This window comes from Chrysemys picta, chromosome 5 (assembly GCF_011386835.1).
Source record: "Chrysemys picta bellii isolate R12L10 chromosome 5, ASM1138683v2, whole genome shotgun sequence".
NCBI classification, from domain to species: domain Eukaryota; kingdom Metazoa; phylum Chordata; order Testudines; family Emydidae; genus Chrysemys; species Chrysemys picta.
Window position 1 is genome coordinate 135,630,691 of NC_088795.1, and position 16,113 is coordinate 135,646,803.

The 16,113-nt window shown below is 43.1% G+C and overlaps 1 protein-coding gene across 4 annotated transcripts in view; it reads left to right on the forward strand.

Moving 5' to 3' along the window:
- Window positions 1-16,113, forward strand: part of PTPRA (protein tyrosine phosphatase receptor type A) — a 233,052-nt gene that overhangs the window by 87,256 nt on the left and 129,683 nt on the right. Inside the window, exon 1 of one of the 4 annotated variants that reach the window (XM_005291494.4) lies at window positions 15,444-15,610. The exons of the other annotated variants lie outside the window; for them this stretch is intronic. Within the exon in view, the coding sequence (XP_005291551.2) occupies window positions 15,500-15,610 (111 nt within the window). The 5' untranslated portion in view covers window positions 15,444-15,499. Of the gene's footprint in view, window positions 1-15,443; window positions 15,611-16,113 lie in introns of those variants that run through there. 4 annotated transcript variants of the gene reach the window in all.

The following is a 16,113-nucleotide window of genomic DNA, read 5'->3' on the forward strand; positions in this document are numbered from 1 at the left end:
AACGACTACTGTTCTTTATTAAATGCATCCCCTTGCAAGACTTTTATGAGGCTAATAGCCAGGTTGGGGGCAGCAACTGACTCATAATCATGTGATGATCTGAAGAAACAGATTTCTGTTCCTTTATATCACAGTAGATACACCAAAGAGCACAGTACAGAAAAATTCTTCAGTCCCAGTCAGAATGCTGTTCTCTTCCTGTGTATGTGCAAGCGCATGCATGGGTGGATATGTTGTCATCCCCATTTAATAGCATTCTGTCTTTCATCCCTAAAGCTTTCCACACACTGTCCACCAGCATGGGCCAATGGACAGGGCAGGAGACTGGGAGTCAGTAGAAGTTTGGGTCCTAGTCCCACATCTGCTCCTGTGACCCCCAGGGGAGTCCCTTAATATCTGTTTGTCTGTTTCCCTGTCAAATGCAAATGATTCTTAGTTATCTTTTTGTAAAGCATTTTGAAATAAGGAGATGAGCAGTGCTATATAAAAACCATAAAACAGTGGCTCAGCAAAAGATTTAGAGGTCATACCAGACAAACACCCGAACATGAGCTCCCAGTGCTAAGCTGGAAGTTAAAGCTAGGCTCAAATTAGAAATAAGACACACATTGTTAACAGGAGGCTGACTAACCACTGGAACAAACTGCTAAGGGGAATGGTGATTCTCTGTTTTGAGCTCTTCAGATAAAGACTGAATGCCTTTCTGGAAGACGTGTTGCTCAAACCCAAGTTATCCATCTCAATACATAGAATTTCAACCCATGGATTGTTATACAGTAAGTCTAACTAGATGATCTAAAGGTCCTTTCTGATTTGAAAGTCTATGAATTTGAAAATAGCATTATTTTTTATTGTCTTGTATAAGACTGCTGTCGTGGGAACCTCTTCTGGGGTGTAGGATGACAGCTGGGTGGACATGCTCTACGATAGGGAATGGGAAAGGAAACTTTATTTAAGGACATGAGTAAATGCCCTGGTTTTCTGGACAGTGTCGGTGGATCTCTGATGTCCAAGTAACTAGGACTCTACTAAAATGCCAGCAGGACCCTACACTTTTCTGCATTCTCAAATCTGTTTTGGAGGTGGGAGAAGAAGTATAGAATACCCCTCCACCTTACTCCAACTTAATAGTATTTTAAAGGGTGGGAGGATCTGCTCTGAGGAAGACAAGTCTACGCTGGGGTTTTCTGAACTAGAGTAGCTAGAGTGACAGGACTGCATCAGAGTAAATGTCCAATGCAGAGGTATTGCATTGCTGAAAAGAGTGGTTAGCACCAGTGCAACTAAGCCTTGTTTGAAACCAGGCTGAGCTGCATCAGTGCTTGTTACATTTTACACCAGTGCAGTGCATCTACATTAGGGGGTTACACAGTTGTGTAGCTATAAAGGTGTGAGCTACACAAGTGCAGATGAGCCTGAACTTGGCTTTCTGTAAGCTAGTGCTAATACAGCTTTTGCTGTGTCTTTCTCTTCCCCGCTGTACTTAGGCTGGTTAGTATTTTATTGTGTGTTCCCAGTATCGAGAGACTGTGCAGTGCCCCACTGACTGAGGTGAGGAAGATTCTTACTTGTAATGATGCTGACAACAGCCTGAATGGGTGATGAGCAGACAATCCCCATCATCCTGAATTTAAAATACCCGCTTGGATTTCTAGAAAGCTGGCAATGTACTTTAACCTCTTCATTGCTAATGTGTTTTTAAGAAATCTTGGTAGCAGGTAATAGTAGTCACAAAGGGAAAGACCATCTTTGGCATTGTTGACATAAAGTTGCACCAGTTTAACTAAAAGGGTGAATTTAAACTGGTGCAAATTCCTGTCTGGCCACTCTAAAGAAAAGCTAAACTAAAATAAGTTTGTCATAAGAATGTAAGAATGGCCGTACTGTGTGTTGCTGGGTTTTGAGTGCAGTCCATACCAGTAAGAAATTGTCACCACTTCCCCTCAACCCTGGGTGCCTGACAATGCTTTGCTGCTGTCGCTCTTAGCCTGGGACACTCACAGCCAGCCTTTCGAGCATGCAGGTCATGCCTTACATGCCCAGCAGTCCGTCTATAGCTTTACAGCTCTACTCTGGCTTCCACCAGCCTTGGTTATAACCAGCATGGTGACTCCAACACACTCCCAGTCCTGAATTTCCCCCAAACCATGTGCTGTGAAGTGTCTAGCTGTCTCCTAGACAGGTCAGAGAAATAAGGTTTGTTGCTCCTTTAAAGAGACAAATACACATTAATCTTATTAACCCAACTAGGGTAAATACATCTCTCTTCAAACGTAGCACTGAGTTGGTTTATAATAAAAAATAAAACAAATTAAATTTATTAACAGTAGGACATAGGTTAAGTGATGCCAAGTAATAAGAATAAAGTTAAAGGGTTACAAAGTAAACAAAAGTGAAAACATGCATCTAAAAGTCTCTAAAACTTAATCTGGCAAGGAACAAGCTGTGTTCAAGATGGTTATCTTCACCAGTCTTCCTTCTCAGCCATGGCTGACTTTCTCTGTCAGGATCTTCTACAGAAGCACAAGTGGTTGGTTTCCCTTCTCGTCCTAGGTGAAAGATCTTTGCCTAAGCAGGTTTCTCACCTATATTCAGTTTCCAGAGACTTCAGCTCCCCACCCCTTGGTTGAAGGACCCATCTTTATCAATTTATAAGAGCTTTAGCCCCTTGTGTCTCTTGTGATGGATGCCAAAGATGGCCTCTGTCCTTGTTTATATCTTCCAAAGTTCAATGGCCTTGTTTCAAGAGGCAGGATCACCTCATGCTATCCTTCTCTTCCTGTGGTCTTCCCGTTCCCTTGCTGATTTCTGTGTAAATAGAGTTTTCATTGTTTCTGGTCACACCCTGCTTATTTCATTAGAGGTGGGTAGGTAGTTCCCTTCCCTCCTGTCTGGGGGAAAGCCTGTTTCTCTTTGGACACAGACTGGAAAGCATAATATCAGTGTATATTCATAATTCCTCATATGGTGTTTAATATCGTTGTGAAATGTGTGTATTATCACCAGTGTCATAAGATTTCATAGAACCCCTCACTTGATACATTTTTTTATAATTACAATAACATTGTATACAATCAGTTGATTCAATTGCTTGTCACATGAGGTTCAGACCACCTGGTTTTATATCCCAGATGAAGTTTCTCTTGGTAGCTTTGCTTTGGATTACCTTGTCCACGTGCTTGTTGAGCCTCTCAAAGAACTCTTATAGATTGGTGAGGCATGACTTTTCCTTTACAAAATCAGTATTGACTCTTCCACAAAATAATTTGTTCGTCTATGTGTCTGATAATTCTGTTCTTTACTATAGTTTCAACCAACTTGCCTGGTAGGGAAGTTAGGCTTCCTAGCCCGTAATTGCCAGGATTGCTTCTGGTGCCTTTAAAAAAAAAAAAAAAAAAAATTGGCATCATATTAGCTATCCTCTAGTCATGTGGTATAGAGGCTGATTTAAGTGATAGGTTACATACCACAATTAGTTCTGCTATTTCATATTTGAGGTGCTTCAGACCTCCTGGGTGAATACCATCTGTTTCAGGGGACTTCATCAGTTTGTTCCCAAACCACCTCTATTGGGCAGTTCCTCTGGAACAGGTCTAAGCTAAACCAAAATAAGTCATTTTAAACAAAAAGTCCACAGAGGTTTTTTGCACCAGTTTAACCAAACCAATGCAAGTTTATACTCAGACATGGGTTTTGAGGCTCTGACTGCTTATTATGATTCCCTGCTGGTTAGTAGCCTCTCCCTGGCCCCAAGTGCCCCAGTGCTCTGCCTTCCTTAATAATGAGGGAAGATTATGATGAGGATTAAAATGGAAACCCACCGCTCCATGCAACATCTAGAGCCACATCTCTGTGGTAGACTTTTTCCACTCCTTCAATCCACATATCTGAACATAACTTTATGCATTCAAAGGTTACAGAATTCCAACGACTGCCGAGCATTATTCCTTGTCCAGTTGTGTGAAATCCAGCCTTCCTGGGATACTGCTACCAACATGTGTCCCACTGGTTTTAACCTGCAGTGCCCTGCAGCAACCCACCAGCACAAATATTGACAACTAAGGCAAAATGCTCATAGCTTGTCTGTAAAAATGTGGCCCAAAGTTGCTGTGGAATTCCAGGGGGTGTTTGTGTAATATAGATGGTATGTGGGCTCCCAAGGAAGGGGTGGCCTTTTGGTTAAGGCACTGGGTGAGCACTCAGACTGGGTTCTTATTCCAAGTTGTTCATGGATTTTCTGTGTGATCTTGAGCAAGTCACTTTAGCCAAAGTGTTCATACTTGTTTGTCTAAAGTTAGGCACCCAAAGCAATCTTGTCCTGAATTGAGATTCATTGACTTCAGCGGGAGCAATTTATTTTAGGAGCTTATATGTGGATTTGGGGGCTTAACTTTGTCAACCAGGTTTGAAAATCTTAAACGCAAACTCTGCCTTCATGAAGTAGGGATGACCTTGCCCTCTGGGTCCATAGTCCTGAGCCGGCTATTGCCTACCCCTAAGAAGGAGAGGTAAAGCCCACATTTTCAGTATGACTGTTGATTGGATGCAATTTCCCACCCTTTAAAACTGTCACTTGAGGAACTCCATGGCTCAGTTGGCTGATTTATCCATCTGTAGCTGGCTTGCAGGTGACCAAAAGTGATATCTGTTGGATACATATTTGTATATTTATAAAACTGCTTGGAGCAACAGTTTTTTTTAAAAAACAAATATTGTGTATCCTTTATTTTGCAATAATATATATATTATTGATAGCAAACTTAATGTTGGAGCTGGATTGACAAATCTAGAGACTAAAATCTTTCATTCATGCTCAGAAATGGTACAGCATGACGGGCAGGAGTGCAAAGCTGCTCCCTGCTAATGTACATTAATCCTCTTCTAGAGGGTTCAGCCTTAATAGCCACTACAGGTGTAAATCTGCACCATTATAGTTCAGTGGGACTTTTGTCATTGACTTAAGTGGGACTAGGACCAGGTCCTACGTTCCTGTCCTTTTGGGCTGAGGCAGACCAAAAAGATTTGACTTAATGCCAAGTGTAGTGAAACTACGTAAGTTCATGGAGGATAGATCCATCAATGATTATTAGCCAGGATGGGCAGGGACAGTGTCCCTAGCCTCTGTTTTCCAGAAGCTGGGAATGGGTGATGGGATGGATCACTTGATGATTACCTGTTCTGTTCACTCCCTCTGAAGCACCTGGCATTGCCCACTGTCGGAAGACAGGGTACTGGGCTAGTTGGACCTTTGCTCTGACCCAGTATGGCCATTCTTATGTGATATGTGTCCTCTAGGAACTGGAGCTGATCAATCATGTCACTTCATACGGGCCAACAAATAGCCCTCAAGGAGTGATGGTTTTTGATCTGTACTGATATGCTGACATCCCACGGACAACTGATCGGTACTGTAACCGAAAAGTGGGACCAGTTCAAGCAGATAGTGACTGACACAGCAATAACATCTCTTGGACCAAAGAAAAGAACACATCAGGATTGGTTTGAGAACCAAGAAGAAATATGCTCAGCATTGGAAGTAAAGAGAAAAGCCTTTATCGAATGGCAGAATGACCCCTCCTCAGTCTCTAAACGGGACCATTTCAAGTACCTTCAGAGCAAAACACAGAAAGACCTCCATCAGATACAAGACAACTGGTGGGAGAGCAAAGCCAAAGAAATTGAGCACTATGCTGAGACCCACAACTTAAAGATGTTCTTCAGTGCTATTAAGACTGTCTATGGACCCTTTAAAACAAGGACTACCCCATTGCTCTCATTAGACAGCACAATGCTGATTAAAGATAAAGAAGGCATCAATGAAAGATGGCGAGAACACTTCTTTAGCAACCTTCTCAATAGACCATCAACCGTGAATAATAATGTCCTTTAATGAAATTCCACAACAACCTGCTCTGACAGATCTTGACTTTCCGCCCACTATAGATGAGATTAAGGAAGCTGTTAGCCAGATGAGTTCAGGGAAAGCTCCTGGAAAAGATGAGATACCAGCGGAGAGATATAAAGCAGCAGGTCCAGCAGCACTAGCAGCGTTCCACAGCGTGATCATCAACATCTGGGAGGATGAAAACATACCACAGGACCTTCGCGATGCTACTACTGTGTCTCTTTTTTCAAGAACAGAGGCAGCAAAGCAGAATGTGGAAACTATAGAGGCATATTCCTCCTCTCTGTTGGAGGGAAGATCATCGCCCGCATCATCTTGATCTGCCTAATAGCCAGTATTTCCGAGGCAAATCTACCTGAAAGTCAATGTGGTTTTCGACCTGGCCGGAGCACAGTTGACATAGTGTTTGCTGGCAGACAAATACAAGAGAAGTGCATTGAACAGAACATGCACCTGTATGCTGTCTTCATAGATCTGACAAAGGCGTTGGATACCGTCAACAGGGAAGCCCTTTGGACCATTCTAACACGACTTGGCTGCCCAAGAAAATTTGTCCAGATTATATGCCTTTTTCATGACAGGTGAAGTATTGTCTGATGGAGCCACATCAGCCCCCTTTAACATCACCAACGGCGTGAAACAAGGATGTGTGCTCGCTCCTGTCCTATTTTAACCTGTTCTTTGCATGTGTCCTTAATCATGCACTGAAAGATCTGGACCGAGGTATATACTTGAAATACCGGCACAATGGTTCACTTTTTGACCTCCGTCGCCTGAATGCAAAGACTAAGACAGTGCAGAAACTCCTTCTTGAGGCACTCTTTGCTGACGACTGTGCCCTCATGGCTCACACTGAAAATGATCTTCAGCACATTGTCAACAAGTTTGCTGAGGCCTCGCAACTTGTCGGACTAACTATCAGCCTCAGAAAGACAGAAGTTCTCCATCAACCTGCACCCGGATCAAATGCTTCTGTCCCAAGTATCTCCATCGATGGCACTCCGCTGAAAGTAGTGGAGAACTTTAAATAGCTGGGTAGTGTCATATCCAGTGATGGATCACTGGATAATGAGATCAATGCACGAATATCCAAAGCAAGCCAGGCACTTGGCTGTCTGCGTGTCAAAGTTTTAAATCCCCACAACATCCGGATGTCAACAAAACTGCTTGTGTACAGAGCTGTTGTTCTTTGATCTCTTTTGTACGGGTGCGAAACATGGACACTATATAGGCGTCACATCAAGCAGCTAGAAGCATTTCACATGTGCTGCCTCCGCAACATCATGAAGATCTGCTGGCAAGACAAAGTGCCCAATCTCGAGGTCCTCGAGAGAGCCCAGATGACAAGCATCGAAATGATGATCATGAAGTCACAGCTACGTTGGACCGGTCATGTCAGCCGCATGGATGCCAACAGAATCCCCCACCAGCTTCTGTATGGTGAGCTCTCCCAGGGCATCCGGCATATAGGTCGTCCATGGAAACGTTACAAGGACACCATTAAAGCCAATCTGCAGTACAGCAGTATCAAACCTAGGGACCTTGAGGACGCCGCCAGCAATGGAACACAGTGGCGTGCAACAGTCAGAAATACCTGCATCGCCTTTGAGGAAGACCGCTGCTGGCGTCTACAAGAGGCACGCCAACGACGTCACAGAGCATCAGCAGCGCACAATCCACTGACCGCAGACTTCCCATGTACCATCTGCAGCAAAATGTGCACCTCTAGAATTGGCTTGTACAGTCACCAGAGGGCACACCATGAGACCAACAACTGATGATCTGCACAGATTTGTCATCATCGGTTCAATGGACTACCAAGAAAGAAGATGATATGCTGTAGACTTAAACTGGTGACCTAGAGGTGAAAGGCACAATATCCAGGCCACAACAATGTCATATTTATATTTTTAAGCTTAAGATCCATGTAAAACATCTGTGCACAGGAATGAAGAATACCCTATTGCTTTCAGAAGCTATAGCCATTTTTAGAAATCCCTGGCTGGAGTTTGTGTTTCTTGACTCTGCTTCCTGAAGGGCTGCCTGACTTTCCTGCCCCGGATTTGCAGTCTCTGTACAAAGGAGACTGTACAGGAAATCAGAGGCTTCTGAGAAAGCTGAAACCATCAATTCATTAAATCATGCAAATTATATAGCCTGAAACTGCCTGAGGAAAGGCTGTTGATATCAGATTTTTTAGATTAGGGCTCTTGTAATTTGGGTGCTGTGAATGTGCTTTCATATCCGCTTCGACGAGAGAGAGAGAGGACAGATTCTTTTTTTTTTTTTTAATGAAATAAAACATGAAAATAACAGGTAAAAGATTAATCCTAGGTTATACAACTCTCATTTTGAACCCATTAGCCTAAAATTCTTGTTGCAGAACCTGGCAGGATTTCTTGGTAGTAATCTGTATTTGGGGACCGAGTAATGATGGGAACTTTGTGCACTGGATCTTGCAAGATCAGGCCCAATGTGTATAAGGGCTTGCATATAAAATATATATATAGCTTTGTGCTTTAAATTTACGTCCTGCCTTAATCTGAATCAACTTTTAAGGATCGATGAGACCTAGGAAAGAGTTGTTTACCAAATTTGTGACCATGGACTTTGTTGTGAGGTTGGTGGACCCATGACTTTGGAGAAATCTGAAAAACAGGGTGGACAGACTCAGTCTTTAGGCCAGTAGAAGGGCCACAGCTGGTTGCATTTAATGCAAAGATATTCTTGTGATGAAGTGTGGGGAAACTGTACAGAGCTGTGTTCTAGGTCTATTCTGAGAGAGGGGTCAGGGACTAGGAGAGACTTGGGGTGGGAGCTTTCCACTGAGAATAGCAGGCTGGTTGCCTGGAGAAAGAGCAGTGGCCAAAGGTCTAGTGAGCTTTGGGAGAGCCAAAGGGATTGTGGTGAACTGGGGCAGGAGCAAGATTAGCAGGAGTCCAGGCTTAGGGATGTGAGGTGAAGCCCCAATCTAGTGTTTTCCAGACCCTTTTGCAGGGTGTCATTTAGGACTATTAACTCTGTAAGAGGTCTGAAAGGACAGGAGAAGCCCAATACAAGCGCAAGGAGTTATTTGATAATAAATGAAACTCCAGTAGAGGTCATTTCGTTGTAAAACTCAGTGTTTGAGTCTTTATTGAGGTGGTCCTTGAAGAGGGGGAACTGAGGCATAACACCACACCCAGATGGGAAGATATGGTGACCTCTTGTAGTTGTCTGCTTTTCCAAAGCACACTGGGGATCTAGTGAAACACCAAGTGGTGGTTTATTTTCAAATGGCTTTATCAGAGTTTTTCATACCCATTGACAGCCGTTCAGAATGTGAGCTGAACTGTTGTCTTCTATGCCATTAACCATATTTATTCTCTATCAAGGAGGTGCTTTCTGCATTCTGTACTCTTCCTCTGAGGCTGGTAAGCTATCAGATGTGCTTTTCATTTTTTTGGCCTGAAAAAAAAAAGTGTGCTATTTGGACACCGCATTCAGCTAAATCACCCCCTTTGATAACTCTTTATGGAATGGAAGCTGTACAGAAATTTAGCTGTATTTAATAATGGCTTTACAGGTTTTAACCCTGGTTCCAAGTTGACCAGGAAGTGGTGTCTTGGTAACAGCATCCTACTGTACTGCTGCTAGTTGCTGCGCCGGAGATGAGCGCACATAAAATATGCTGGTTCCGTGTTTTATTTTTCTGATCACCTTTGTTTTCAGTGGAGTTCTGTGCTCTTTATAGTGCTGGTTCTCTGGATGGGGCGGGACTAACATTTATGTAAAGGAACACAGTCACAGAAAAAAAAATAGGATGCCTTTAAAGGTGACCTGCAAAGCAGAAAATAAATTGGGCTAGTGCCCTGTTTTTCCTTTTTTATATGAGAGAGAGAGAGAGAGAGAGAGAGAAGGCTTGAAAGTTGGGTTGGAATTCCCACTTTCACTTCCGAAAGTGGTTTTGCCTGATTACATTCTGAACATTTTTTAATGCTCAAATCCTGCAAGTTGATCTGTTCAGGGAGACAGACCCCTGAGCCAATGGGTAGCCCTGCTATATTTGGGCTCAAGGAATAATAAAGGAACACAGTTAAAGGTATCTGTTTATATGCTGAATAACAGCAACAGATTGTGTTGCAATCGCTAGGACTTAGCTCTTGGGTTTGTGTCTGTGAAAACTGCCCGCTAGGACTTAGCTCTTGGGTTTGTGTCTGTGAAAACTGCCACCTTATGTGGTGAGCTGCTGCTTTTTTGACATGCTGCTCCCCCCACTACTGTCTGCTTGTTTATCTTGGAAATGTTTCTGGCTCACATGGACAGGCAACATCAATGAGTAAAATCATGAACGGCCCCCACTGTCTCTGGTGCTGTCATGTACTAGTCTGCAGTGTGGTGTTAAGTTTGTAAAATAAGTGTGTGGAATGTTTTGTGTAATCTTGTGACAGAAGGGGCAGTGTAATAGGATCAGAAGGAGGAGCTAATACGGGTAATGGATCCAGGATAGAGTGAGGGAAGGCCTTACATTTTAAATCTTGCTGTATTCAGTGCTCCAGGTTGCCATCATGGAAAGTGCTATATAAATTAAAATAACTCGTCAGCTAGTTACGCCCCACCCCCTGTGGTGTGTGTGTGTTTTTTTTTTTTAACTGATTGGCAACTGAGTAATTTGTTAGGATCAAAACTTGGTTAAGCTTCGCTGATTAGTTGGTATCTGGAACAGTGTCAGAATTTAATTCAGTTGTACCACACAACAAAAGAGGGGAGGAAATGAAATCCTTGAAGTGCCACCGAACTGCTGCTGTAATATAGTCTGGCCCTTTCAGGGTTGGGCTGGGGGAGCGATGGGAGTTAAGGTGTTAATGTAGGGTACTGCTAACTATCAGACTTTCCTTTTGCAGCTGGAGAATTGGCGTTTACACTTGCTGCTCAGCTGTAAAAGTATGTTCAGGGTGTAGACATAGGTGTGGTAGGGAAGGAATTGTTCTGGGAGATCTGAAGTGTGTGTGTGTGTGTGTGTGTGTATAATAGAGAGTTATGAAATAACAAAGGAGAACCAGCTGATTATTGGTAGTAGGTTCCACAGCTCTGCCTAGGATGTACCTTTGTGTTTGTTTCATATCCTGTTGCTCTCTCAGCCTTTTCACTTTGCCAACCCCACCACCTCTTTTTGATTCCTTTCCTCCCCGTCCCACTATGCAGGCAATGATCTTAGTGCACTAGGTGCCCATCCTTTCATGATTTAGAGCAGTCCTAGGCATGTGTTGAGCTACAACTACTGCGACTTGTGCAAAAGCTGGAGTGCCATTACCTCTTCCCTGCTTCCTGTCCCACCTGTTGGTTTGGTTTGTCCATTTCCTACATTTTGTCGAACAAGGTTAGGGCTGCATGTAACTTCCTTAGGTTCCTCTCAGCCTGTGAGGGCTTTAGGGCAGGAACTGTCTTTGTACTTTTTGTGAGCACAGTGTCTAGCAGAACTGGGCCTTGATTGAGGCCGCTAGGTGCTGCCATAATAACTATTAATAAAGGATAAAGACCATCTTCTGTGTTGCCCATATGCTTTTCTATCCCAAAGAATTATATGAGCAAATACAAAAAGAGGTGGGGGAAACTTGCACACCTGGCTCTGGGGCTCCCAGGGCATCTTGTTTTGGTCTGAAAACTTGATTGTAAATGATCTCAGGCAGTGAATGTCTAATTTATTTATTGTACTGTACTGAGTGCATTACTGATGTTTAGCTTTGAGATTAGTCTTGGGAGCTCTTTCCCATGGGAAAGTGGTTTTAAATTGGGCAAAGCACGGCAGAACATACTGTAATGAATGTTCCTGTGTAGGTGTAGGAGGGTGGACTAAATGAGCTTTTAGGGCTTCCCAGCTCTAGCTTGTCAGCTGCTAGGGGCAGGGTCCTCTGTCATTATGCGGCTCACACTTAATAAATAACCATGTTGTTACGTGAGCTGGTTTTGATGACAAAACTGAAACATTTTTTACTTATTTGCATTATGGTAGTGCCCCAAATGTGCTAGGTGCTGTACAAACACAAAGACACGCCCTGTCCAAGAGTTTACAGTCTAGTGTCTTGGATCCATACACCATAAATATGGGTAGGATTATAGTAGCTTGTAGATGTTGGGGGCCCTCCTGTGCTAGGTGCTGGATAGTTTTTGCCCCCGAGGGCTCACTATCTTAAGTTTATGATAACTTATGATGGATGGAACAGACCAAGAAGGGAAGAGGCATCGGGGGAGGACAATGTAACAGGAAAATGAGCATGATTTTGCATAACAAGTAGATGATTGTTTTGTGGGCATCACTGCAGAGGTAAGACTTTAAAGAGGGAAGCCACTGACCTCCAATATGGCACCGGGCAAGTCACATCTCTGTTTCTCTGTTTTCTCCTTCTATCCTTAGTCTTGTCTATTTAGATTGTAAGCTACATGCGGCAGTCACTGTCTTAATATGCATCTGTACCGTACCCTGAACCCCAGGGCTCTGATCTCAGGTGGGGCCTCTAGACGCTGCTGTAATATAAACAATTAAATAATTTGAAGGGATAAAGGTGTGAGTAGCTTAATGGAGTTTGATGGGATGTTTTCGCTCACGTAGGAAAGAGCTCAGTGGTTCAGGAAGTTAGTTGGACCTCTCATACACAGTTATTCACATGCATAAGTGTTTGCGGGATTGTGGCCTATAAGAAAGAATATAAGAATGGCCATTCTTGGTCTGACTAATGCTCCATCTAGCCTGTATTCTGTCTGACAGCGGCCAGTGCCTGATGCTTCAGAGGGAATGAACAGAACAGGGCAGTTTCTAGTGATCCTTCCTGTTGTCCAGTCCCAGCTTCTGGTTGCATCCCTGACCAGCTTGGCTAATAGCCATTGATGGACCTATCCTCCATGAGCTTATGAAATTTTTTTTTTAACCCAGTTATACTTTTGGCCTTCATAACCCGTGGGAACAAGTTCCACAGGTTGACTGTGCATTGTGTGAAGAAGTACTTCCTTATGTCTGCTTCCTTATGTCTGCTTTAAACCTATTAATTTCAGTGGGTGACCATTGGTTCTTGTGATATGTGAAGGAATAAATAACACTTCCCCATTCACTTTCTCCACATACCATTCGTGATTAAATAGACGAAGGGCTAGTCTACACTGGGAACGCTAAAGCACTGCTGCGGCAGACTTTAACATGCCTTGTGTGGTCGCGGCAGAGCTCTAAAAAAAAAACAAAAAACCCACCTCCCCGAGGGGCATCTCTCCCAGCACCGGGCCATTGTCTATACTGGCGCTTTACAGCGCGGAAACTTGCTGCACTTGGGGGTCTTTTTTCACCCCCCCGAGCAAGAAAGTTGCAGCGCTGTAAATTGCCAGTGTAGACAAGCCCTAATTCTTTGAACGTGGAGATCCCCACACTTGAGCCATAGTTTTTTAGATGACAGATCTGAGGAACTGTTCCAGATTGAGGTGTGAATAGAGGAGGTTTCGGAACAAAGTGATAAGTTAAACAGTAATAAATCATCAAGACCAGATGGTATTTCTGAAGGCACTCTAACATAAAATTGCAGAACTACTAGCTGTGGTATGTAACCTGTCACTTAAATCACCCTCCGTACCATTATTTTTTACTCTTGCAGAGTTTGGGGGGAGGGAGGGGAGATTATTGGCTTAAGTTTAGTGTGTTAGGTGTATCTGCCTCCTGCACTCCCCCTCAAAACTCCCTCACAAAGCTCCCCTGTTTGCTGCTCCTGTTCGCTAGCTCCTAGAAGACAAAGGGAGGTAGAATGGGTCATACAGGATAATGGCCTGACCTGGATGATTCTGCATGTTTTATAGGACTTATGGTTGGGGATTTAGGGGAAGAGAGTTATTTTTAGATTTATTATTGCTCAGGAGAAATATAGGAGGAGGAGATTAATTTCCAGCAGAGTTAATGTGGAGTGACAGTAATTCTAAATAGTCCCCTTACCCATTCTTCTCTATTAATAGTTTGCTTTGGGGGAATATATAATGGCTCATTTGCAATGTTACCTGTGAAACTGTGGCAGATTGCCAGCATAAATTTATCATATTCAGATGTAACAACTTGCTTACAGTGCTGTCCCGGAGGATCATAGCAGACTGCAAACATAGACTTGGTATAGTCATGCCGTTTAAATTAGCATAATAACTCTGCCTAATTTATGTACAAGTGAGCCTAGTTTACACATGTTGATGCACATGGATATAGTTTTATGCTGAATTTATTCAACCTATTCAGTTGTATTGTGGCAGCAACAAAAAATCTGAATTCGCCACTAGCTGATTGGAAAACAGGTGCGGAAGTCTATACTTTTGCTGTCTACAGTAAATCATGCCCCAAGAGATCAGTTTCTTGTGTCACTAGCATGTTACTCTTCATGTCACTTTCATCTGTCTTTCCTGATGGAAGACACTGAAATATTGGCAGCATGAACAGGTGTCTGTCCATCAGGAATAATAACTGGGGGCAGGAGCAATGAAGGATAAAAGATACTGAGATTTGTAAGGATTAAAGGCAGCTTTGATTTGTCCTGATGCTTTTGGCTTTCAGGTGGGTTACACAAGAGGTGGGATTTGGTCCCATCTAGCCAACTAATACCTGTTTTAGAATTATTTTTAATAAGAGAGAGGAACAAACCTATAGCTGTAGGTCACCTAATTCATCCCTGGATTAAATAAAAATAGCTTTTCAGAGCAACGCCACTGTGTACTATAGTTTATTGTATTGGAGGTGCACCAAGACTCAGCTTTATTAGGCATTACAACAATAATGGTGAATATGTATTTTAAAAGTCTCATCAAAGCACTTCCCAAACATGACTCCTCTTACTGGCACCTCTGGGTACATATTATCAAACATACAGAAGGGTTGTGATCACACAATGAGATTGTTTCAGAAGCAGTATGGTTTAGTGGTTAGGGCATTGGGCTGGGAGTCTGGAGACCTGTTCCCAGCTCTGCCACTGACCTGTTGTGAGCTTGGGTGAGTGATTTCGTTTCTGCTCCTTCCCTTGGTGGTGTTTACGTACAGAGAGATTGTCTCTTATGTGTCAATACAGTGCCCAGCACAATGGGGCCCTGATCTCCATTGGATCCTCTAGATGCTAATATAATACAAATGATAAGGACTAGAAGTCAGGAGTTTCTGACCCCCCAGCCTTAAACACAAACAACTAGACAATAGTTTTCTTGGGCTGTGTAAATATAAGATTCTTAAGTTCTAATCGTTGGGCCCTAAACTCTCAGTGATGGTGGGTTTGGGAGGAATGATGCCTCTGTTGCTAGAAAAAAGTGGGGGGTGAGGGTTGAGTTCCCACCCAACACATTGCCTTCTGGTCTTGCTGTTGGGTAGGGGAGATGGGGCCACTACCCATGATCTCTGGAATACACAGGATCCCAAGCTGTTGCTTGTGCTTAAGGCCAGCCCTGTGTAACACTGTACTGTGACTTTTTACCATTACACTTTTTTTTGCCTCTTATCTTTCTGAAAAATTAATTAACACGTGAGATTTTTTTCCCCTTCTTGCTCCAGTCCTTCAAAGTGTAGGTATTGCAGCCGAGAAGTCTGTCTGTTTAAGCATTCTTGGGAACTTGATGGTAATGGCCCTAACTCAATTACAAAACTGCTCTTGCACAAAACACCTTTTGATCCATGAATCTTGGAGACTTACAGCATGTGTGAAAGTCACACAACATCCCAGTTTGGTAGGTCATGACTAAAGCAGTATGGCTTGGTGCATAGTGCAGTGGACATTGGAGGCCTCACACCGTTAGGCTCTTTTGAAAATCCTAGCCTTAATATCTCTACTTCAATTTTTCTATCTGTAAAATGGGGATAATACTACCCTTGTTTGTAAAGCGTATCTTGCATTTGTGTATGGTTTCTGGATGAAAATTATCTTCCTCATTTTAAAAATGATCAACCTCTAAAGCACAGTGTCTCCATACAAGCAATTTTTTATCCTCTTGAGCCCTCTGGACAGCCCTCTACCCTCTAGACATCACAGTCGTAGAAACACGTGAGCCATGTCTGTGCTAGCACTCCCAACATTGCAAATGCAGATGGAGCTGACCAGGCTTACAACAACAGAAAGCTTACACCCTTCAGTGTAGATGAGGCCCTTCTCTTGGTGTCTCGTGTGCTCCCCAGCAGTATACAAACGCACTTATTTAAGAATGCCGCCATCCAAATATACAAACGACAAGGA